This window comes from Sciurus vulgaris (genome assembly GCF_902686455.1).
Source record: "Sciurus vulgaris genome assembly, chromosome: 7".
NCBI classification, from domain to species: domain Eukaryota; kingdom Metazoa; phylum Chordata; class Mammalia; order Rodentia; family Sciuridae; genus Sciurus; species Sciurus vulgaris.
Window position 1 is genome coordinate 21,213,579 of NC_136467.1, and position 23,466 is coordinate 21,237,044.

The 23,466-nt window shown below is 36.1% G+C and overlaps 1 protein-coding gene across 9 annotated transcripts in view; it reads right to left on the reverse strand.

Moving 5' to 3' along the window:
• UTRN (utrophin) overlaps window positions 1-23,466 on the reverse strand; it is a gene marked incomplete at its 3' end in the record, with an annotated part of 506,460 nt that overhangs the window by 24,784 nt on the left and 458,210 nt on the right. For 7 of the 9 annotated variants that reach the window (XM_079146787.1, XM_079146786.1, XM_079146788.1 and 4 more), the window contains 5 exons: window positions 21,853-21,964; window positions 6,704-6,840; window positions 1,435-1,473; window positions 1,133-1,198; window positions 17-82 (listed from right to left, as the gene is read on the reverse strand). In XM_079146787.1, coding sequence (XP_079002913.1) covers window positions 17-82; window positions 1,133-1,198; window positions 1,435-1,473; window positions 6,704-6,840; window positions 21,853-21,964 — 420 coding nt within the window. Of the gene's footprint in view, window positions 1-16; window positions 83-1,132; window positions 1,199-1,434; window positions 1,474-6,699; window positions 6,841-21,852; window positions 21,965-23,466 lie in introns of those variants that run through there. The other 2 variants (XM_079146790.1, XM_079146792.1) reach the window with 2 other exon arrangements.

A 23,466-nucleotide genomic window follows, 5' to 3' on the forward strand; every position in this document is an offset into this window, starting at 1 on the left:
TTCATGATTTACTTACACACTTCCTGTGGTAGAACTGCTATCAGTGAGAAAAGACCCATTAGTTCTTTCCATCTGGGCCAATCTGAAAAAATGAAAATATGGACATTAGATAAGGTAGCTAAGCTTGTCCTTGGTCATTGCCATACTTCTAACAAAACAGAGAAGGATTCGAACCTGTTAACAAGATTGTAAAACTAAAAGAGCATCTTAAGGTTGAGTTGCATTTCTATCACACTGCCTTAAGGCCTTAGGCCTCTATCTTACACCAGGCTGTATTGTCCCCTACTGAACTCACAGGCCCTCTAGCTGGTCTTCTATATTGAGGTAAGGGTTATATTCTCAGACAAATCCAATTATGTCCCTCTCATGTGTAAAGACTCTTGTGACTTCCCTTTACTTAAGGACAGGACCCAGCAACTGGGCCCTTCATCGTCAGACCTCAGCTTCTGCCTCCCGTGTTCTCTCCCTCTTTCACCCTTTCCCTTCCCGCAGTTTAGAAAGCAAGCCACGTTCTTTCCCAGCTTAATGCTTTTGAGTGTGCTTTCCCATCAGCCCAAGCATACCTTTCTCCAAAAACTCTACTTGGTCCTGACTCAGTTCAAATTTTACTATTTTTGTGATCCTTACACTGGCTTTTTCAGGCATAGCCAGTTACTCGGACCACACGTGCCTAGTGTTAACTACTTCACTGAAAATCGGTGCACACCATCAAGACTACCCTATGTTTTATATTGTTTAGGAACTCCAAAACAAACCCCTATAAGAAACCATTAGCATAAATTTAATTACATATTGTAATTCATAGGTGCACCGTCTCCTGAGAGCACTCTCAATCCCTGCTTTCATTCATTCAAACTGGGTTAAGTGATCTAAATCCTGCCTGTACCGTGTTTGGATTCTCGTGAGCTCAGTAATCATAGCCTATTGAGAGTTATTCTTCACAGAATATAGCGCAGGTGTTTGGTAAAGTGCAAACTGCATCGCAAAGAGAGCCCAGATTCCAAATATAATGGAATCGCGGCTTCTGCAACATTCCTTAACTGAAGGTATGTTAATAGTGTTGAATTGATACAGAAGTAGATATATCCTGGTGACGACGGTGCGGCAGAGGCCCCCTGCCTAAGTTTCTTACCTTGTGGCGTACTGTTCTATTCTTGAATGGGTATCATCGTGAAACAGCTGAGGAGACTGGGAGGGACTGTGCAGGGAAAAACAAAGGACAGTTTTATGTCAGATACTGATAGATGTTACTAGGAGGGATGTTAGTGTAAGTTTAGCTAAACAACGGATTCGTCATGCAAACAAACCGCCAGGATTGTTACCCAGGGTACAGAGGTATTACTTGAGAACAGGAGTTTAGTCATTACCCCCGTGTTAGAAGGCCAGATAGGCCTGATCAGAACACCAAGCTCAGCGTGGGCTGTGAATACTCACTCATAGTGCTCTGGCCACATACTGATGAGCGTGACGGGACTGTAAGGAGGGGAGAGGAGACAAAAGTCACGGAAGGACACTTCAGAGAAGTCTCAGACACAGGGCGGGACATTCCCAACTGCCTTCCACTCATACATCTACTGACACCCACCATGGGGAAACCAGATCACAGAAGTCACAGTTTATGATGGAGCAGATGCTGTATGTTCGAGTGTCTGTAGGGGCCTCTCTGGTCTTAGATCTTACAGGATATTTGTTAAAGGATAGCAAGCACATTTAAAAACAGTCTAAGGAAAAAAAATCCAGGATATTCTATAATAACTCGAAATGCTAGAACAAAAGTAATGACAGCATTCTCTAACATTCTGTGAGGAGATGTAATCGTATTCTTGTTTTTCCTGGAAAAGAAGCCTGATCAGAAAGGTGAAGTTAAATAGGAAACACTGGATTATATATTAGTGGCAGAGTTGAAGTAAACTTAGATTTTTCTGATTCTTCATCCAATTTTAAATGAAAAATTCAAATCCAGGAGTACACAAAGCAGGTCCAATTCACAGACAGTTGGAAAAAGATGCAACCTACATGCCCTCCCCTATAGTCCTTCAAAATTCCCCGTCATCAGTAAAACCGAAAGCAACGTCTCTAGAGCAGGATATGTTGTCTTCAGACAAAATTTCCTCCAGAATTCCAATCTAGGAAACTGACATATGAGAAAACATGTTCTGCTCCACTCAGGAACTTGGGTCTGAAGTGGGATCATTCAGCACTACTCAAGCCCAAGAAGCGACCCTAGTCTCTCACACTGCCTAGGAATACCCAAGTCTCCATAAAATGCCTCTGAAAACACTTAATCCTAATAAAAGTCAGTTCAAATCTCAACTTTTAGTTCCACGGAGGGGGGAGGGGCATCAAATGTAGAAAATTAAACATACAAAGAATACTAGTTCTGTACTTACTTAAATAAATAAATAAATAGTTTCCTGCAAAAGCTAATGCTGATTGAAGCAAAAGTATTCTAGGTTTCCTTGGTTCTCCTATTTCTATTTTATGTTCATAAATAGAGAAAGTTAATGATCTCATTATCTCCCACTGTAAAGCCCAAGTTGATATCTGCATGGCAAAGACTAAAAAGAGATGGAAGGTCATCTTATGTGGACGAAAAACTATGAGTCTTCAGACCTACTTTCAAAAACAGGCATCGAGCCACTCAGTGTTTGTCAGGATATCTAATCTGTAAGTAGACTTAATTATACAGGTGCAAAATAGATCCAAGAACAATTGAAAAAAAATGGCATTATTCCTTACTCTTTTTACATCACTTCTTTTCATTACCCTGAAAGAAGGAGGTTAAATGTCAGGAGGCTGATTGGCGACACACTTTCTAAAAGCAGTAACTGCCTGAGATTGTTGCTGAAATTCAAGTCTGCAACAACATTTGACATGAACTTTAAACAGAAGAAAAATGCGTAGTTTTGATCCGAACAGACCTTGGGAAAGCTTTGTGAAACTGCTTGACTGGTTCTTGTGAAGTTAATTCAGTTAGAACAAAAGTGATTCGTGAACTGAGATAAGAATGGCAAGGAAAGAAAACTGCATGAAGAGTTTCTTGAAAGAAGTTTTTTTTTTGTTGTTGTTGTTTTTTATGGAAAATTTCTAGCAAAACAGATTTAAAAAAAAATCCAACTTCAGGCTTCACAGACTTCAAAGCATTTTGACTTGAAGGAAAAAAAATTAAGTGATAAAGTTTCACATTGGGAAGGGAGAAAATAAGGCACTACGGGGTAGTAGAACCTGTGATTATTAAGAGGAGTGAAAATGAGACCAGGGCTGGGGAGGCAGCTCAGTGGTGGAGGGCTTGCCTAGCATTCCTCAGATCTGGGTTCAAACCCCAGCACTGAAAATAAATAATTATTACTATTGATGACGATGATCCCAATCAGTGTGTCAGCCCAGACTTATACCATAGCCTCACCTTATTTTACAGTGTGCTGGTAGAGCAGGATGGTAAATTATGCAAGGAATTGAACTCTACTGACTCAATAACATATGAAACATAACCCAGACAATGCAGTGACCTTTTTAGTGTCTTACATTCTCAGCAGTCTGTTACTTATGCTTCTGGTCTTTTGCTTTCTTCAGTCCATTTGCCCCAAAGTAGGGCACTGGGATCCCAGTTGCTCTATTATGTATAAATTCTCAGTGTCTCCCCATAGCTCTCGGGATAAACTCCAAACACTATGGTGTGCCTTAGAAGATCCTTCGCTTTCTGGCTCCTGGTTCTCTCTCCACTCTCATTGCTTGCCACTATTCTGGGCTTTCCTACACGTTTCAGAAACATATCTTCCTCCATCCTTTTGAAAATGCTTCCATTGTCCAAAAACTCTCTCCATCCCCCTCCGAGCGCACAGTTCAATCAACAAGTCACCCTATTTATCTTCAGATCTTCAGCTTAGTTATCATTCCCTCCCAGTCCAATGCTTCTGCAACCACGAACACAGCTACTATGAACTGGCTCTTGCTATAGTAAAATCTTTTTAAAAAATTATGAAACTCTTCTATTCCACTTCTACCAATACCAGAGAGAGGTGTCTATTTTACTTTTTGAATCTTTAAGGTGTTTGCGTGAATAAACATCTCTTACAACTTTTAAATTACTTTTGTTTTTACTTTACTTTGTTTCTCAGGTTTATTTCCCTTATACACTTTTTCATCAACTTCTACTTACTTACTTTTTGAGAACTCTTATAAATTGCCATGAAACTAATGGAAAAAAAAAAAAACTTAGCTTGGGTATACTTTCCTCTTTTTAGTAATAATTCTTTTTCCCCCATAAATTTCTTTCATGCATATGTGTATAATCACTAGTCAGAGGATAAAACATTACATTTTACAAGATGAAAGAGAAAGAAGCAAAGAAAAATCTAATCAGCTCCATAAATAACTTCAACACCTTCACCACTTCACTGGTTTTTCTACAATGTTCTCCTCCCACAAATAGAAGAATAAATGTAATCAAACTTTTTTACTACCCACTCACCAGAAGATGAAGTGGCCCCATACTAGAAAGGGGTCAGGAGACAAATGAACTACCCCAAATCCAGAGAGCTCTGACTAGGATTTGAAAAAGAACATCTGCCCACTGAATCCAGCAGCTCATAAATCTTCAATAAGGATCCGGTGGCATCTGATTTAATCTGATACTCCTCCCTTTCTTTTTCTTGTTTCCCTCTTACTGAAAACGGTAGTAAATTTATGTAAAATGAGGTGAGGCATTTTTAGCTTTATGCCCCAAAATTGGAGCATAAAATTATTTGGCATTCTTTTCTGTTAATTTGCACATTAAAAGAGTCACTCAAACTGGCATGATTGATTCCAATGATGATTTGACATCAAAAGGTAAACTATTAAAAGTATTTAAAAGGAGTATGAAAGTTTGCTTCGGGTGAAGGATGTAGATATTTGGGACATGAAATGTCAACAATTTATCAAGAGAGCACAAAATACATTGCTTAGTTCAAACCTATCAAATGACCCTATGAATTAAAGCACCAAGTGGTAATTCTATACTTTAGATAGCCACTGCAAAAGTTGGGCTGGATCTGATATAAACAGAAGAAAACTTTACCATAAGATGCTCGGTTCAAACAGTAAATTCGATGAATGAAATAAGGATTATTAGCACACTTATTCGAAGAAAAATATTAGCAGAATTCTTGCTATTAGAATTATTAAACATAAAGAGAAAACCATACTCATGAACAAAAGAGAAGACCAGAAATCTACCTTTACTGAATATATGTAAAATATATTGTATATATGTAATATATGTACCTTTACTGCATATATATATATATAGCTCCTTTTTTTTTTTTTTTTTTTTTTTTAAATTGAACCCAGGGCACTTAACCAGAGTCATATCCCCAGTCATTAAAAATTTTTTTTTCTTTTGAGACAGGGTCTTGATAAGTTACTTATGGCTTTCCTATGTTGCTGAGGCTGGTTTTGAACTTGAAATCCTCCAGCTTCAGCCTCCTGAGCTGCTAGGTAAATGGCTCTTCTTAAATTAACATTGATCTCATAAAATTTGTTCTAGTATGTACCGTGAAAAAAACAGTAAGGAAATCACATATCCTAATTGTACAAAGTTTGTTATCAAGGAGAATTATCACTAAGATTGAATTCTGTGTTGCACTCTGTATGTGCATGTATTAGATTGACCTATCTACATATAAAACCAAGATTCATGTGCTCAGATAGTCAGCAAAATTCCTTTTCTATAGGGCTACAGTGGGAAAAAAAGAAAAAAAAAATCAGACCAAGTCATCTGTTCTATTTTGACAACTTTGAGACACTGACTGTCAGAACACATTGGACTACTATTATTCTCTGATTATCTCTCATATTTAAAATAAAATGAACTATGACAAGCCACTCTGGTGATGATTAGCAATACAAGTTAATTTCCCCAGCTACAACCACAAGAACATGGTGTTGGCAGGCATTTAAAACATTTTTAAAGTGATTCAAAGATTTAAACTTTTTTTTCAATTTTGATCTTCATATATAATTGTTTAATAACTTAAAATTACTTCCTAGAATTTCTTCTAGCTCACTAAAAGTCTTTTTTCCCTTTTAATTTCAAGGTATAAGTTCTTATTTTACTTAACTTTATAAATACTATAGTAATTTTGGTATTTAAAAATCTTATTTATACTTGTCAACTCAAAATATATACTTTTTTAAAAAATTGTCTTTTTCATGTAATATATAAAGCTGTTTCATTTTGCTGCCTTCATCTTTAACAGAAAAGAGGTAAGAAAGGTAATGAGATTTCGATGAGATTTTATCACAGATGTATATTTGAAGCAAGAGATTGAGTATGATTAATAAATTTATATTAAAAAGATTAAAATGCACTCTAAGAAATAGTAAAAACATCTCCAAAGTGGAAGGGGGATGAAAAAGTATGTAATATTAAAATTTTTACATAAGTACATTTAAAAGGAAAAGAGATGCTCAAGAAGAGAGGTCACCAGTTTGGAAACACATACAAGATTAATGTGTTTAGGCAACAACACTGTCAAATGTAAATAACTAAGATTCATAGTTGTAAAGACTGATTCCAAGTAATTTACCTCTTAAGATGAAACATTTTACCAAAACACAAATCTTTTTGGTTTTCATTTCCCTTGTGCTACTAACATTTTTTTTAAAAAAGATATCAGGCATAAGTGTTCATACAATATTTAATATTAAAAATGGAACTTACGTCTCCAAGTTGTCACCTTCAAGAACCGTCTGAACAGGCAGGTAGCCAAGCCGAGGATGTTTAGCAAAGTATTTCTTTGACCTGAACTTGTTCTTCAGCACCTTCGTAAAGTCTCGGACATCTTCCCCAGATGTTGTCTAGAAGGTTGAAAAAAAATTACACTTCTCATGAAGATCAAAGGAAATTACTCTCTACAATGAAATCAGAGTAGATGTAAACTGATGCAATTCAATACCAACCATTTGGTAGTTTTATGAATTTCTGGAATTATACACGATACCATAAAAAGACATGGCAATTGGCACTCACTAAATGTATCCAGTGATTAATTTAAAAAAATTTTCTCTTGAAAATAAACCATAACTAGTCATTTCCCCAATATTTTATGACTTGAATCGAAAAGTAAAATTAGTTTTAGAAATGTCATTGCTTTGTTCCTATCACTAAAATGATTTGGTGTTCGAAAAGTAGTGACGATGATGTAGTAACATAAACTGAGTGATAAATGTTGTTTACTCTGCTGTGTGCTCCCTGCCCCAACTCTGTCTTTTATTTCATAACAAGCATTGCCCAGGACTCATACAAACCTGTTTTGAAAATGGAAACTTAAAAATACAGTTATTTTTTAAAACAACTAATCAGTCAGCATTTACATAGCTGCTACTTTCTAGACACTCCCTTTCCATCTAAATATCTTTGCTTCTAGTAAATGCTTAGGGGAACTTCTGATTCTGCTCTAGGTTTGCAAAGAAGAAAGACATGAGTAATCCCAAAGCCAATTATGATCTAACATTCATCATCAATTTTCACATTATTAAAACAAACACTTTCAGCAAGGACAGATTTGTGCAATCATGACCCCTTGACTCCAGATTTATAATGTCAAAACTTTTTCTGAATTACTGAAAATGAACTCTAAGGATCTAAAGTTATATGGATATGGACCATCTCAAACATAAAGCAGACACGCAGAAAAGACAAATTAAAAAAGAAATCAAGCACCTCTGAAGGAAAAGGGTTGCGATGAAAGATGGTGTTCTGTGGCTATTAAGATGTTACTTAGCCAAATAGGAGAGAGAAGCAGAATGAAGGTGGGAGTCAAGAAGGAAACACAGAGAATGAGTACCTGGGACTGAGCATAGAACTGAAAGGATATACCATCAACTGCAGAGGACATTCACAGCCTTTGTAGTGTGTACCACATGGCGGATAATTTAGGTTATAGTCAGGCTTCTCCTGAATGTCTTGTAAAGAGGGAAAAGGGAAGAAGCTTTTTATAATAGAAATGCCAAAAGAAGATCCTTGTGTTAGGATAAGCACTTATGACCCAATAATTTCTGGGTCTGCTCTTAGCACATTGTTAATGTACAAAGAAGTACTTGATGATGTAATGCACTCCAATTTTTACTTGGACCATCTCCACGTCTGGCAAGGTTTTGAGGTCAAGGTTTTGTTCTACTAGGCCAGTGGCTATAAAGTACATCTGGGTCTACAACTTGCAGCCCTGAGTTGGGTGGGCAGGAGAAAAGGCCAGGTGGGCAAGACACCACGTTCTTTATCTGGTATGCCTCAAACAAGGCTGCGTACATTGTACACTTTGGTGGTTATTAGTGTATTCAGAGTTGAACAACGATCTCCACTATTTAAGTAGATAATTTTCACCACCCCCAAAAGAAACTCTATACCCACTACCCATCCCCCAACCCTGGCAAGCCCTAAACTGTTTTCTGTCTCTACAAATTTGTCTATTCTGGACATTTCACAGAAATGGATTCACATGATACATGGTCTTTTATGATTGGCTTCTCTCACTAAGCATAATGTTTCATCTTATTTATATCTGGGTTCCTACATGGACTCATGTTTAGGAAAAAATTACAAATCATTCAAAAGCCCAAGTCTAATTCTATATCATACATTGTTTAGTAAAACACATTCAACATACGGAAGACAGGGGAAAACCAACCAACAAAGAACTCCTCTCTACTCCTTCCACCACAACAAACAAAACACCAACTATGTATCTTCTGAAAAATCCATAACAGAGACTGAAATTCAATTATTTTAATAGAGTATATATTTACATTAAAAATTAGTGCATATTTACATAGCAAAGCACGTTTTTATTTCAACTATTTTCATATTGAGAAAAAAAAATTCCCACCAAAAGTTGTAATCTAAGGACATTAATTCACTAGTGCCATAAACTCATGCAATATTAAAAGAAAATGTGAAATGTGATTCATCCCACAGGAACTAGGGATTAGATTCAGGGCAGCAGAAGTAATTCTGTTGGAATAGAGTCAAGAAAATGAATTAAACCCACTTTTGCATCAAAAAATGTTAAAATATTTATACATATTTGGTCTAATTTGCCATCTAATGACAGTTCCTAATATTTCTCTATTTTACAGTACAGTGGTTTGTTTGAAAAAAGAAAGAAAAAGAAAAAGAAGAAAAAGGGCCACCTACCTAACATAATAAATATAATCAAGTTCAACTCTATCTTCACATCAGACATGACACTTTGTTTTTAAAAAGCAAATAACTGTTACTAATATAATAGGGGGATGAAATGGAAAGGAACATCATTACTGTCCAAGTTATCCAACACTTTAATGTGTTGTGGTTTGGATGTGAGGTGTCCCCCAAAAGCTCACGTGTGAGACAACGCCACAAGGTTCAGAGGAGAAATGATTAGGTTGTGAGAGTTTTAACCCAGAAGGTGAATTGACCCCCTGATGGGGATTAACTGAGTGGTAATTGAAGTGGTAGGGTGTGGCTTGGGGGGGTATGTATTTGTACCTGATGAGTAGAGTCTCTGCTTTCTGATCACCATGTAAGCAGCTTCTTTCTGTCATACTCTTCTGCCATGATGTTCTGCCTCATCTTGAGCCCCAAGGAATGGAAAAGGTCTTCTATGGACTAAGACCTCTGAAACTGTGAGCCCTCAAATAAACTTTTCCTCCTCTACACTTGTGCTGGTCAGGTCTTTTAGTCACAGCAGCAAAAAAGTCGACTAAAACAAAATGACACATGTACTTCTTGAAAGACTGAGTTTTTGTTTACTGCTGTAAGGACAACAAAAGATTTTGTAGATCCCATTACATGAAATGAGGGTAGCAACATCCCCTAGTTCCTGTGGGATGAATCACATTTCACATTTTCTAGGGTAGCTAACCTAGAACCTTGGGTCTCATAAATTGTTTTCTTTCCATCTTATTTAACCATCACAACCTTTAAAAAACATTATCATCAGTTATTTGACCTGAAAATAAACTAAGTCTTCAAGAAGTACAATCAAGTTCGCTAAGGAGAAAGCTGTTATTTTAAATAAAGCAGTGCTAAGATGCCATTGGTTGCTCTCTTAAAAATTTATATTGAAATGACATTTTATAGATAAAAATTGCATGTATGTTTAACGTAACCTCAATTAGAAAGAAAATATAAATGAGTAAAAAGAAAAAAGAAGGAAAGAAAGAAAGAAGGAAGGAAGAAAGAGAAAAGGAAAGAGAGAGAGAGAGACAGAGAGAGGGAGGGAGGGAGGGAGGGAGGGAGGGAGGGAGGAAGACTGGACTGAGATATATTTAATCCTTATAATTTTAAAATAAAGCAGAGACATTAACAACAAATTATGGCTTCATGAATTATTATGTGACAATGCCATCTGGCTTAGGAAATGGATTTCTGCTGAATATTCTAGAAGTCCTTTCCATTTACAACTCCTTTCCCCTCTCCATAATAAATATTATGCTCATTTTTATAAGTTATAAATTACTTATTTGTATTTTGAAAGTAGTTTTATCATTCCACCTTCTATCCCTAAATACTGTGGTTTATTCTTGTATGTGTTAAAAAGTCCGGTACAGTTTAATTGTTGTTCTCAAAACTACAGGCTCCTCCTCTACACCTGCCGTTTCTTTAAAATTTGTCTGTTGAAAAACCCAGCCAAATTGACATGTATGGTTTTCCAGAGTCTTGATTTTAGAAAAATGTGCATTTTCATGCAATTCATCATGTTCCTCTGTCCTCTAGGTATCTTGTAAATTAGCAGCTAGATCCAGAGACTGTATCCGACTCAGGTTTGACATTCTGGTAAGACTGGTGGTTGGTCAGATTACAGGAGGTCATCTCACTTTTGTGATCTTGACAGATTCTCATGCTGAATGCCTATATCTCTTCACTGGGGGTTACAAAATGGTGATGGTATCATTCATTTGTCATTTAGTAGTTGAAATGTTTTATGAAGAAACATTCCTTCATCTACTATTTAGCAACTCAATGATACAGTTCATTTAGAAAGGCAAGATAAATGTTTGATTGTATTTCCTTTATTGACCAGTTTTCAATATTGAACTGGTTTCCTATCATCCTTCCACAGTAACCAATCCCTTTGTTTTTTGAAAAAATATCACTATGTACTCAGATTTTAACATATCTGATGGGTTTCAATCTACAGACATTTTATCATTATTGAAGCGCTGATTGTTCCATCTTGGCTGGGACATCACTTTGAGGATTAGGTTTCAACATATGATGTGGGGGAAGACAGACATAGATATTCAGTCTGTAGCAGCACTTGATCATCGGACTTCTTGGCCCTGTTTCCTACCTCCCCACTCCCCACCCCCCACACACACATAAGGCCAGACCTCTTCCTTTCAGCTCCTTGCCCTGACCTGCTTAATGCTGGTTCAATCCCAGCAGTTCATCCTTCACATGGGGAACATCCCTCTTCCACAGGAAAGCCCTGGTGCATTAGGTCTGAGCACTCAGAGGGCCAGAACGTCTCAGGACTCAGATTTCACACCTTCATATCCTGGGCTCTGGGCAAGGCCCTCCCAGTTGCAGCTCCGCTCTCAAACCATCCGTTGGTGTTTTCCATGAAGTATCTGCTGGTGGTCACTTAGTGCCACCCAGTTTTTATTTTGAGGATATCTTATCACCTAGTTGTATTATAAACATTGTAGATTTGGGGTCTTGCTGTCCAGTGGCTCTGTCTCTTTCTATGTGACTATTTCAATGAATGGGATGAAAATGGTAAAGGCAAAAGAGACTGAAAGCCACACTACCACCAAGTGCCTCAAGTCCCCCTGGATGGATTTTCAACAAGCACATGAGGACTCACATACAAAAATGAGAGCTATCCTTCAAATTGTCATTTTTAGAATGCTAATGATAGTGACATTTGAGAACTGAACCCAAAGAGACAAGTAGGTATATGAAAATCAAAATATCCTTTATTTCACTCTACAGTTAAGAAGCAGTAAGATAATGGAAACTTATTCAAATGATAAGAAGTAACCGGATCTTGACTTGCTCCCCAGCAAATAATACAAATGAATGAATAAAATATGAAAAAGTATTATTGAATTATAAAATCTACTCTGAGATAAAACCATGCATGTAAGCATCTATGAAAACTGTAAAGAAAATCCTGCGGAAGATGGAATCAGATGAATTTTTACTCATTGGATTCTATTTTACCAGCAACAACAACTATAATAACAAAAAAGGAGTAGTCTAAGTTTTCTCCCAAACACCATGACTGACAAAAACTAAAGACCCATCATATGGAGCATAATTTTCGGTTACTTTCTTTTGCTGAGTTGTATACCTATATATTAGTGCATGTGTATTGCTCTGTATGTTTGTGTTCATATTTCAAACTGTGTATTGTTAGCTTAAATGCAGACATCTATGCATTATTTAACTTCAAAAACATTGATAAATGGCTAAAAGGCTTTTCCTCCTCTTTAATGCAAATCACAAACAGCAGCAAGGCTAAGGTGCAAAGCCTCTAGAATTCAGAAATGCAAACCCCACAGTATTCATAATCTTTGAATAAATTGCTTTATGACTTCAGCTACTATTAACTCCAAAGATTCACAGAGCCGCACATATAAAGGGGTTATTTTCAATGATGCCAAATAATCTCAATACACATTTCTAATTGCTAAACAGTTTAAACAAAAGAACAACAAACCCTCAAATAAACAAATAAACCCATACTTGCTTTAAATCTCTCAGTAGGTTTTTTGGTCAGTTCATAACTTGGGATGACGGCATCATCTGTTTCCAGAACAAATACTCCTAACATCAGATTTCTAACTATGTTCTTCAAATATGAGTGAGTTATGTACAGAGGAAAATAAGGGAGTACAAGATGTAAATCAAGATTATATAAAAAACAACACCATCGTTTGGCACCTGAGTAGAATAATGAAACATAACCCTTTGATTCATGCTTAAGTGCTAAAATCATTGTTAACAGCGCACTCATTAGCAAGATTTACTTCTTAAATATAGAAGTCAATCGTCCCCAGTGGTACAAGTATACTTCTAAGCAGCACATTTCATTATCATAGGACTTATTTTAAAGACATCCTCAGTAGCTATGTCTTTTTAAGTGCAAAACAACTTCTCAGTGTTTATTTAAGTTCCATGGATTTCAACAAGCTGAAATTCAGACATGTTTGAACTCTGTGGTAGATGCAATCAGTAAGAGAGGCTCAGAGTCTTTCAGGTCTTAAGGGAAAAATATGAAACCAAAAAATTAACATTAACAGAATCACCATGGGTCAAGAAGAAGTAGAGCAATAATTTACTCAAAGTAAAATGAATTTGTCCACACTTCCCTTTAAAAACTAATGACACTATCTAAGTGCACCAGACTTAACTGGGAAAACAGTATATGGTGTACGACAGCTAAAAATCCACTTTTGCTGAGGTCAGAGAAATAGCAATGATGCTGCGTTTTTAGCATATTGGCCAATATCCCAAATCCCATCTGAAGAAGGGAGACTGCCAAAAACAAACTACACGAACTTAACAAAAAATGAATCAGCACTTCTTAAGGTTGATTTTCACAGCCTTGGAATACACTGATTTCAAGGAGGGAAGGGGGACAAAACAACTGTTTCTAACTTTTTTTTCTGTTTTATTTATTTTTTAAAATTTTTGTCAACAACATGAAGAGAAGACATAATTTAGCTTTTAACCTAAAAACTAAAATATTTTCTACTTTTTCAGTAAAATATTGTGATTCTTCTACAGTTTTTAAAAACATGGAAAATAAGGAACTTTTGCTTTATTTCATCATGTATGAATCAACAGCAACAAGAACGGTTGAACCTGTTGTTCTACGAACAGCATGCACTTGCTTAAGATTTCCAATCTGCTAAAAGTGGCATTACTTTCATAAATTTCTTTCTGTAGGAGTATTTTTTCCCTGTCCTCATCTCCTTCCCTCCAAAATATCAATGAAACGACCAGTGGAAACCAGCCTTGTTCAAGGACAGCAAATAAATGGGAAATTTACAGTGAATTCACCCTGACAACCAGAATGCTGGAAATCACTGATGCGGCTGACCTTCCAAGCAACAACATTTGTAAATGTCCCAGTCCATCATTCTGAGCTAATATGTCCCTGAAACCATCTTTCCATCCTAGCTAACTCTGCATCCTGATATCCATGTCACCAATGGGTAGAGTTCTCCCCATTTCTCATTTTCCTTTCATGGATTGGGCCCATGTTCTTCACCAGATGCACAGTCTCCATCTGTCTACCTTTCTTTCTCCTTTACTGCAGACTCTGTTTTTTACACATTCCCCTACATCTCGTTCATCATTGCTTTTCAACCTTCTTCCATTCATGAATCCTGATGTTCCCATGATAATACCCATCTTCCCTACAATCTCCACTATTGGCTTCACAATCTCTCCCTCCCTCACAAAGTTAAAAAAAAAAAAAAAGAAAAAAAAAAAAGAAAAGAAGTGTATGTCTCAATAGAGTTCAGTTCATGTTACCCCAAAATGCAACACTTGAGAAAACAGCAGGAAGGTCATTCTCTGATCTTCTCCCCTGAAGCAGGTCACAAAACTTTATTTGAGAGGTATCCTCTCTATACCTGGAGAAAGGGAAGATCCTCATCTCTTGCTGTGGGGTTGAATGTGTCCCCCCAAAACTCATGTGTTGGAAACTTAATCCCCAGTACAACAGTGTAGAGAGATGGAACCATTACAAGGTGATAGGTCACGAGGGCTCTGCTCTCACAAATGGATTAACGCTGTTATGTAGAATAAACTCAGTTATTATGGATATAGGTTCCTGAAAAACAATGGATGAGTATGGTCCTCTTCAGTGCTTTCTCCCTCTCCCTCTCTTGGGTGCTATCTTGCCATGAGATCCCATTCACCATGGGATGACGCAGCACAAAGACTCTCACCAGGTGCCGTCCCTCCACCTTGGATTTCCCAGTTCCAGAACCATGAGACAAAAAAGCACCAGGATTCACAAATTATTAAACTGTAGTATTCTGTGATAGCTGGAGAAAACTGCCAAAGACCTCTTAGAAGACAAAAGGATGCAGAGAGAAACTGCATCCTTGTTAAGCTCCTCCTGGTTTATTACCACTAGGTTATATCCCTCTGTTCAACCATAATTCCCCATGACTGTTCCTCTTCATCAAACCTAGAATGAAAACACACAGGCTTCTCTTTTTCTTTGGGTCTTTGCTTCCTTTTCAAAGTTTCAGTGAAGGTAAAACTTAATTTAAGTAAATCTATAAGTGTTTACCTTGTTTGTCTGTCTTCTGTTTTAGGGTTCTCAGCCATGATCCTTAGATGGGAAGTAAAGATTATTTTTTTCTCCCCTACGCATTTCTGCCTTAGGCTTACCTACTAACCAGTGTGCCCTGCACTCCCTTTTATGTTACAATGCCACACACACAGCTATCATTTGTCATTTCTAGAGATGGAGTGATGACCTTTGAAAGGCCACCTCATCTCTAAAACTTCTATGTCCCACTGTAGTCACATTTTGGGGTACAGCTATACCTCAGGTCTCATCATAATTAAAAGCCTAAAATCTCTAAGGTGGAAAAATCTTTCATTGACGCGAATGTTCTGAGCCTTCCTCCCCCTTCTGCATTGTGAATAAACAACCTCTTCTTTCCTCCATAATTTTGATCTCTAGCCTCTGGATTCCATTGAAGATGTCTGCAGCCTCAGAATAGCCCACATCACCCACAATATCATCAACACGTCTGAATTTTTCACTCTTTTGGCTTTTACCGAAATCTACCAGCTTTTAATTCTAAAGCTGCTGAGCAATGATGGAGTCACAAACTACAAATCCTTGCCAATTAACCTCAGCTGCTCTCTTGTGGCACTGTAACAATCTTTACTCATCTCTTGGTGACTCATGATTGACCCTCATAACAATTCCAGACATTTCCCATTCTCCGCAGTATTTAACCCTAGCCAGTTCTCTCTTGCTCTCAGCACCTGCAGGAACTCTTACAAATCATATGTGAAATTCATCATTCTTTCTCTATAATTGAAAGATGTTTTATCACTGGTACAGCTATTATGGAAAATTATCTGAAAGTTCTTTTAAAAATTTAAAATAGAATTCAAAGTGATCTAGCAATCCCATTTCTCACTACACACCCAAAGAAAATAAAATCACTGTCTCAGAAATGTGTGTATTCTCATGTTCACTGCTACATTATTCACATTGGCCAGGATATGGGATCAACCTAAGTATCCTATAACAGATGAACAGAGAAAATGGCACATCCACATGCCCACATGCACACATACACACACACAGGAATATTATTATTGAGCCTTAAGAAAGAAGGAAATTCTTCCATTTGCAATAACAGATGAAAACTGAAGGATATTATAGTAAGTACAATAACCCAGATATAGAAAGACTAATATTGCATGATCTCACTTACGTGAAATATTTTTTTTAAAGTCAAGCTTGTAGGATACAGTAGAATGTTGACTATGGGGGGGTCTGGAGAAAGAAGTTTGGAAATGGAAAAATACTTACATCTTCAATTACGACATGACTAATTTCTGAATATCTTATGTATAGCACAGTGGTTGCAGTTAAGAACACATTGTATACTAGGAATTTGTTAAGAAGTTTGCTAAGACTTTAATGTGTCTGAACAACATATAAAAATGTTTCTAATTTGAAATAAATTTTGGTTATTGATGATGAAGTTGATTTTTAAAGAAGATTCAATTAGGGTAATTTTCACCATAAAATCAAATTCATAAACTCTTACTCCAATAAAAAAGAAACTTAAGATCTAGATACTGTTAATGCAAAATATAGCTGTTTTTAAGATAAATGATAATCCTTGAACTTATACACATTGTGCACAAGTTACAAAGCAAACTATGACCACTATTTTGATCAATAAATTTAATTATTCTAAAAATTATTATATAGTCTCATTTAATTTCTCCACATAGAGGTTTTTTCTTTCTATTATATTTTCTCTATAACTCTAGTACCCATAAACATATCTAGACTATTGTTTGAACATGTCTTCCCTGAAGTGCAAGTGTTGTAAACGATCTCCAATGCAGTAGTTTTGAGAGGACATAACTTTGAGAGTGGATTAGGTCATAAGAGCTAGTCATCAAGGGAGGGGGGTCCTGATGAAAGGATAAGTTAGGTTGCCTTCCCATTCTTGCCCTTCCAACTTTTCACAATGGAAAGTTGCAACAAGAAGATCCTTGTCCTTGAACTTTCCAGCCTCTAGAACCATTAACCAAATTTAAGTTTTATTTTCCATTATAAATTACCCTACCTATGACATTCTGTAGCATATAATAGACTAAGATAGTCTGCATGTTGAATGTTCCCCAAAGGTCCATGTGTTAAAGACTAGGTGCTCAGGGAGGCATTTTTGGGAGGTGGTGAGCTCTTTAGAAGGTAGGACCTGGTAGGAGGTCCTTAGGTCATTGGGGTACACACTCAAAGGTCATTAGGGGACCTGGTCTTTTCCTCTTTCTCTCTGCTTTATAGCTCATGATATAAGTGATTTTGTTCTGCACTCCCACCTTGAGGTACTTCCCTTGCCATAGGCCCAAAGCCTAGAGGAGATTGGGAAGATTTCATCTACAAGGTAAGAGTTAAGATGTTTTACTGAGTCTAATGTAAATTGTTAATATACAAATTTGGATTATAGAATGGTGGAGGAAAATAAGAATTAAAATTAATTTCCTAGGGAAAGAAAAAATCCAATCCATTTCCTCCTATAAATGTTTTATTATCAATATCATAAAATACCTACATGAATTATGATAGCTAATTCATACACCATTAGTCTTCCTACATCTAAATACAAACATTGTCACAAATAATAAGCTGAGATGCTGGTGAAAAATTTTGGAAGTTTGGAGGGTTTAGAATAAGGCTTATAAACTGCAGAAAGTTTTTAACAATAGAAGGACTGAGAGGAGGCTCAAAAAAGACCTTGCAGAAGAAAGAGATCAAGTCAGTGATAGGATTGGAGTAGCTCCTTAACCAAAAATGGAGATGAACTATAGAAATGCGTGCACCTAGATCCTCATGGAAAGGTCAGATTCATTTAACACTCAAGCACAGCTGATTATCTCTGTCCTGAACAAATAAATTCACATTTGAGTTCATTTCCTAAGGCAGACTTAAAATGAGTTCAGGTTGGTAAAACATCAGGTAAAGCATAGATGAACCAGGCTGGGATATAGCTCAGCTGGTAGAGTGCTTGCCTTGCAAGCACAAGGCCCTGGGTTCAATCCTCAGCACCTCCAAAAAAAAAAAAAAAAAAAAAAAAAAAAGGATAAATGAACCATAAACACAGCTTACTTAAAAGAGAAGAGCAAAAACTTCAAAGAATGTGGGTGTAAAAATAAACTTTGAGCAGTTATACTAAGTCATTTGTTACCATTAAATGCAAGAGTATGCCTTTCAAAGATTCCATTCACATATATTTCTAGTTATTCTATAAAATGTTATAGGGTCAGGAGCTAGGTATTGCTCAGTGGTAGAGAACTTGCCTAACAAGTATGGGACCTTGGGTTTTCATCCCCAGCACCACAAAGGAAAAAAAAAAGTGAAATGATCAGATGCAGAATAACCTGACAGAGAGATGACTGGTAGTAAGGCTGGTTGGATCACTACATCAGCTCAGAAAGGAGCAAAGGACCTCCCAAGCATGTCTTAGAAAAGGACATTACCCCCGTATGTTATAGGCTAAGTTGCCTACAACATGATAATAACGATGACTTGGCAAAACCTATTTAATGAGAAGAGTTAAGGGTAACTTGAAGATTTTATTTGAAATTTGATAGTTGGGAGTGAATTCATATGTGTATTAGTGATTCTCAACCACACTCCACTGGTTGATGACTGCTGAAGATGTACTGATTTCAAATTGTTTGGGTATATTATAAAATCATTAGAAAAAAAATTATATTTAAGAATAAGAAAAGTAGTAATTTGTATATTTTTACTATAACCACATATATGTACTTTTATATATTTAAATTTGACATTATCTCTTTATAAGCGGCCTCCTTAATTTCCATGTAAATCTAATATTATTTAAATCTAATTATCATGCAAATGCTAATATTGGGTTTATTCCTAAGCCAAATTCCTTATAATGATCCCAAGTGTTCTATATAGTCTAATACCTACCTGTCTTTCTCTTTAATCCTATGTCCTAGCATTCCCCCTTTTGTGAAGGGCAAAATTCACTCTCTCTGAAATTCTCCCAGTATTGACTTCATGGACACATAGCCTGTGCAGTGGCAACAGGCCCCATACTCAAGAGAACCTGGAGATTGGCTTCATGCTCTGTTGCTGCCGTCTTGAAATGCCATTTTCATTTTACACTGGGCACATAAGTTACAAAGCCAGTGCTACCTATCATGCTCAGCTTGTGTGATGGGTTCCACTTTCTTTCTGTCAACCTTTTGCCAATCTCCAGAGTACAGTGAGTGCTGTTTCTTCTTTCTGAAATACCTTTTCACTCATTCTTTACAAAGTAGCTGATTCTCTCAACCTTCAGTCTCAACTCAAGTGTCAACTTCTCAGACGACTTTACCCAACTTCTTTTTCTGAAGGGCAACCTCTAATCATTTTATCTTGTTACCCATTTCTAAGGCACTTACTATAAATCTGTAATTGTCTTATTTCTTGGTTCCTTGTTCACTGTCACACATCCCTTCCTCCTAACAGAAAGTACCAGGAGAATCAGCAATCTTATCTTTCTTGGTAGTACACCAACAAATTATCAGATCTGAGACTAGTGACAAAGATCTTTTTCCTTAACCAAACTGCAACCTTCTCAAATGAAGTCTTAGCCTCTAAGAAGCTAGATATGCAGCACAATTTTTTTTACCCAAGCCCTCCAAACTCACACTCCTTTAAAAGACTTGAAACATTAAATAATTTCTGACAGCTCAGGTTTTATCCTTAGGGGTACCCCAGTACCCCTGACCTGACTTAAAATGCCAAAAGAATTTGTTGTTTGTTCTAGCCAGGATCTATGATTGGCCCCTGACCATTGCAAGAACATTTACTAAAAAGAACTTACTATTTTAAACCCCTCCTCTGTCCCTTTGAGATATGAATGTATCTCCTACAGCTCAGAAATGTCTTTCTCAAGGACCTGAAAGCCATTTCTTTGAAATGTAATCATCAAGAAGGATAGGACCCCTGACTCCCAGTCCCTATCACAGAACAGAAGCCTAAATCTGGCAATCTCTAGCTAGTACATGTAGCCAGTATCAATACATTTACACTGACCAATCCTTTGCCAATTTTTGCTTCACTGACTGAGCTGACCCCTACTGAACTCCTCTCCTCATTCATCTGTTAACACACTCAGTCACCTGAGTACACACACATACACACACACAATTCATACTCACACATGTAAAATTTGTATATTACTGACTAAAATCTGTCCTTATAATAGTTACTAGTACCTAGCTTTAACTCTCATAATACTGCCTAACACATGGTACAAACTGAATATTAATTTGTTGAGTGAATAAATAAACTAATAATAGTAATAAATTATGTGTCGCAAATTTTCTTGGGAGGACTTTTTTTTTTTCTGGGTAAAGTTAGGCATCATGATTATTTCACCCAGTAAAATTCTAGAGATTTCCTCTCCGCACATATAGTCCCTATGTACTTGAGACAAGACACTAAAAAGGGAAGAATTATATGCACATATTTTATACGTATTGTTGCCTTTCTGTAGGTTTATGATCCAAACAGTAACTTAATTCCCTAAACCAAAAAAAATGTACAACTCTATGAATAAATTTTGGCATATTTTGGGAGGTAGTCAAAGAATAGTTATTGCCACAAAAATGAGATAATTTCAGAAAAAGATAGCCTGGGATCAAAGGAACAACAATAAGTAGGATATGGTTCTATCAGAAACATATTAAATTAACACATTTAAAAAATGTGATAATAACGTAAGGTCGGACAGATCTCTTTTAGGAAACAACTTGGTATCAAGTATTTTGACCATAAAAATACTCATATTCATTGACTTAGATAATTCTAGTGTTTTATTCAATGGACTTTAAGTTTATGTAAAATATGGAAAGTGCTATCTTCACAAAGATATTTGTAAGTATTGTTTATAATACCAGGAAATTGGAAATAAACTAAATGTCTAAATTTAAGGGATTGGTTAGGTAAATTATAGTAATTGATTCAATTAAATATTTTTGATGGGAGAAATTATGCTATATAACATGGGGAGCCAGCTAGCATACACAATGTCAAGAGATTTTAATCAGGATGAAAAAAATGCATACATATAAAATAAAAGATTAACAAAATCAGAGCCTAAAAATATATTAATGAGTAGTTTACTCAGGATACCAAAAAGGATATTTTTAATTTATCCTCTTCCCATATTTTTGCTAAAGAAAACATAATATTTAATTATGAAAACATTTTAAATATGTCTAAAAGAATCATGATTTTCATCATATATAATTTTCAAGGAAGGTCAGTCAGTCAGTGTGAGGTCTTAAAAGAGTTTGCTTCCAATAAAGTTACATTTAAAATCAAAACAGACTGAAAAAAAAAGTTACCAAATCACATTTTCTGAAAAAGGCATAAATTTTCTCATTAATTAATCTAAGGTAGTAGAGAGGTTTACTTAAAACAAAGCAAAAATATAGGGTTAAGCAATCCTGAAAGAGACTTTTCCCCAAAAAAGGTTAAGTCTAAGTAAATCAAATAAAATCATAGGCAGACACTACTTGGTTCAAAAGTAAGGCATTAAAAAAAAAAAAAAAAAAAATCCTGGCTCAATACTCACAGGTATACAATATTCCACCATTGGGTAATGTAATTTGTGACCTTTTGCTGTTCGACCAGAAAAAAAGCAGCTTTGGCAGACATCATAGTTAAAATGCTTTAAGCTTCTATACCTAGAGAGAAAAAAGGTAAATTCATTGCATTGCATTTCTATTAGTACAAATCAATCATCTGTAGTAAGGAATTTCATTAATCCAAATCACCAAGGAAATAAAGGTAGATTTGCCACATATACAAAATTTGTTTAGTATCTCAGCTTCAAATTAAGACAAAGAGAAAAACCACCTTTTCTGTGGGTAGAAAAATAAAATTTGGAGGTTTAAATCTCTAAAAATTTATTTAAGACTCTATCTGAAATATAGATAGGATGAGAAGATAAGTATCCATGTCAGAAGATTTTCTGTGATGTTTGAATATGAATAAAAAATGATAGAGAAGAAAAGAGAACTATGTCAATTAGCTTGACACATCAAATTTTAATATATCAATTATACCATCAATAAGAAATCAATCTTTGGGTGGGGATGTGGCTCAATGGTACAGCAAGCACTTGCCTGATCTGTGTGGGGCCCTGAGTTTAATACCCACCCCACGGAAAAAAGGTATTGTTTCACACAATGAGCATTTTTACATTTGGTTTAAATGATTCATTAGGAAAAAAAAAATTTTAATTAAGAAATACCCTGTAACAACATCAATTAAATAAAACCTTAATCACCATGTATTTCTTTTGTTTTTAAATCTCTCACATAATAATAGCACTCTATGCTAACTCCCATTTGCAGAATCTTATTCTGAAGAGTGAAACTAGATATTAAATTTCTATGGATATGAGTGGAAAACATCTCCTGAATCTTCCGCCTTGATAGCATGGCTGTTGGAACTAAGAGAATAAATTATATCCGTATCTATAAAAAAATTTAGATGATCAGACTAATAGAGTGAAAATGGAAACAAAATGCAGAGGTTATGTGAGGTTAATGTTATAAACTATTAAGTGCTGAGTAGCTTCTATAATGACCTACAAAATCATTCATAAGCTGATTTGAAGAAAATCAATCTGTCTACACTATAGTCAGCTTACTTTGTCAAAAAATCTACTGGGTTTGAAACAGCACCACTACTAACATGTTTCCTGACCTATAAGCACGGCTGGACAAATATGTTTGATGTCGTCTCTTTGAAGTGGAGTTGTGCTTATTGCTGATAGCTGTTCTCTCATCAAAGGTAACCCTTGTACTCTCAGCATATTGTAGCAATACCCATTCAGTCTTTCTTGCTGGTGGTGGTAAGCAGCACAACACATGTTGAAGTCAGTGTGTGGGGTTTCTAGTTAAAATTGCAAGGGACTGACTTCATTGGGAAGAGGAAGGCTCCTTCTTTCTCTTTGCTGAAAGTGACTGATATCTGGAAGAGCCATTTTGTTAGTGTGAGGTAACTATGGAAATGGAAGCCAAATGTTAGGGATGACAGAGCACAAAGACAGAACTAGGGACACAGGTGACCACAGAGCGACAATAAGAGTCTTGGCTTGCCTACCTCTGCATTTTGTCTACATGAAAGAAATTAAGTCTCCAATCTGTATATGCTATTTATTAAGCAGCTATATATGATT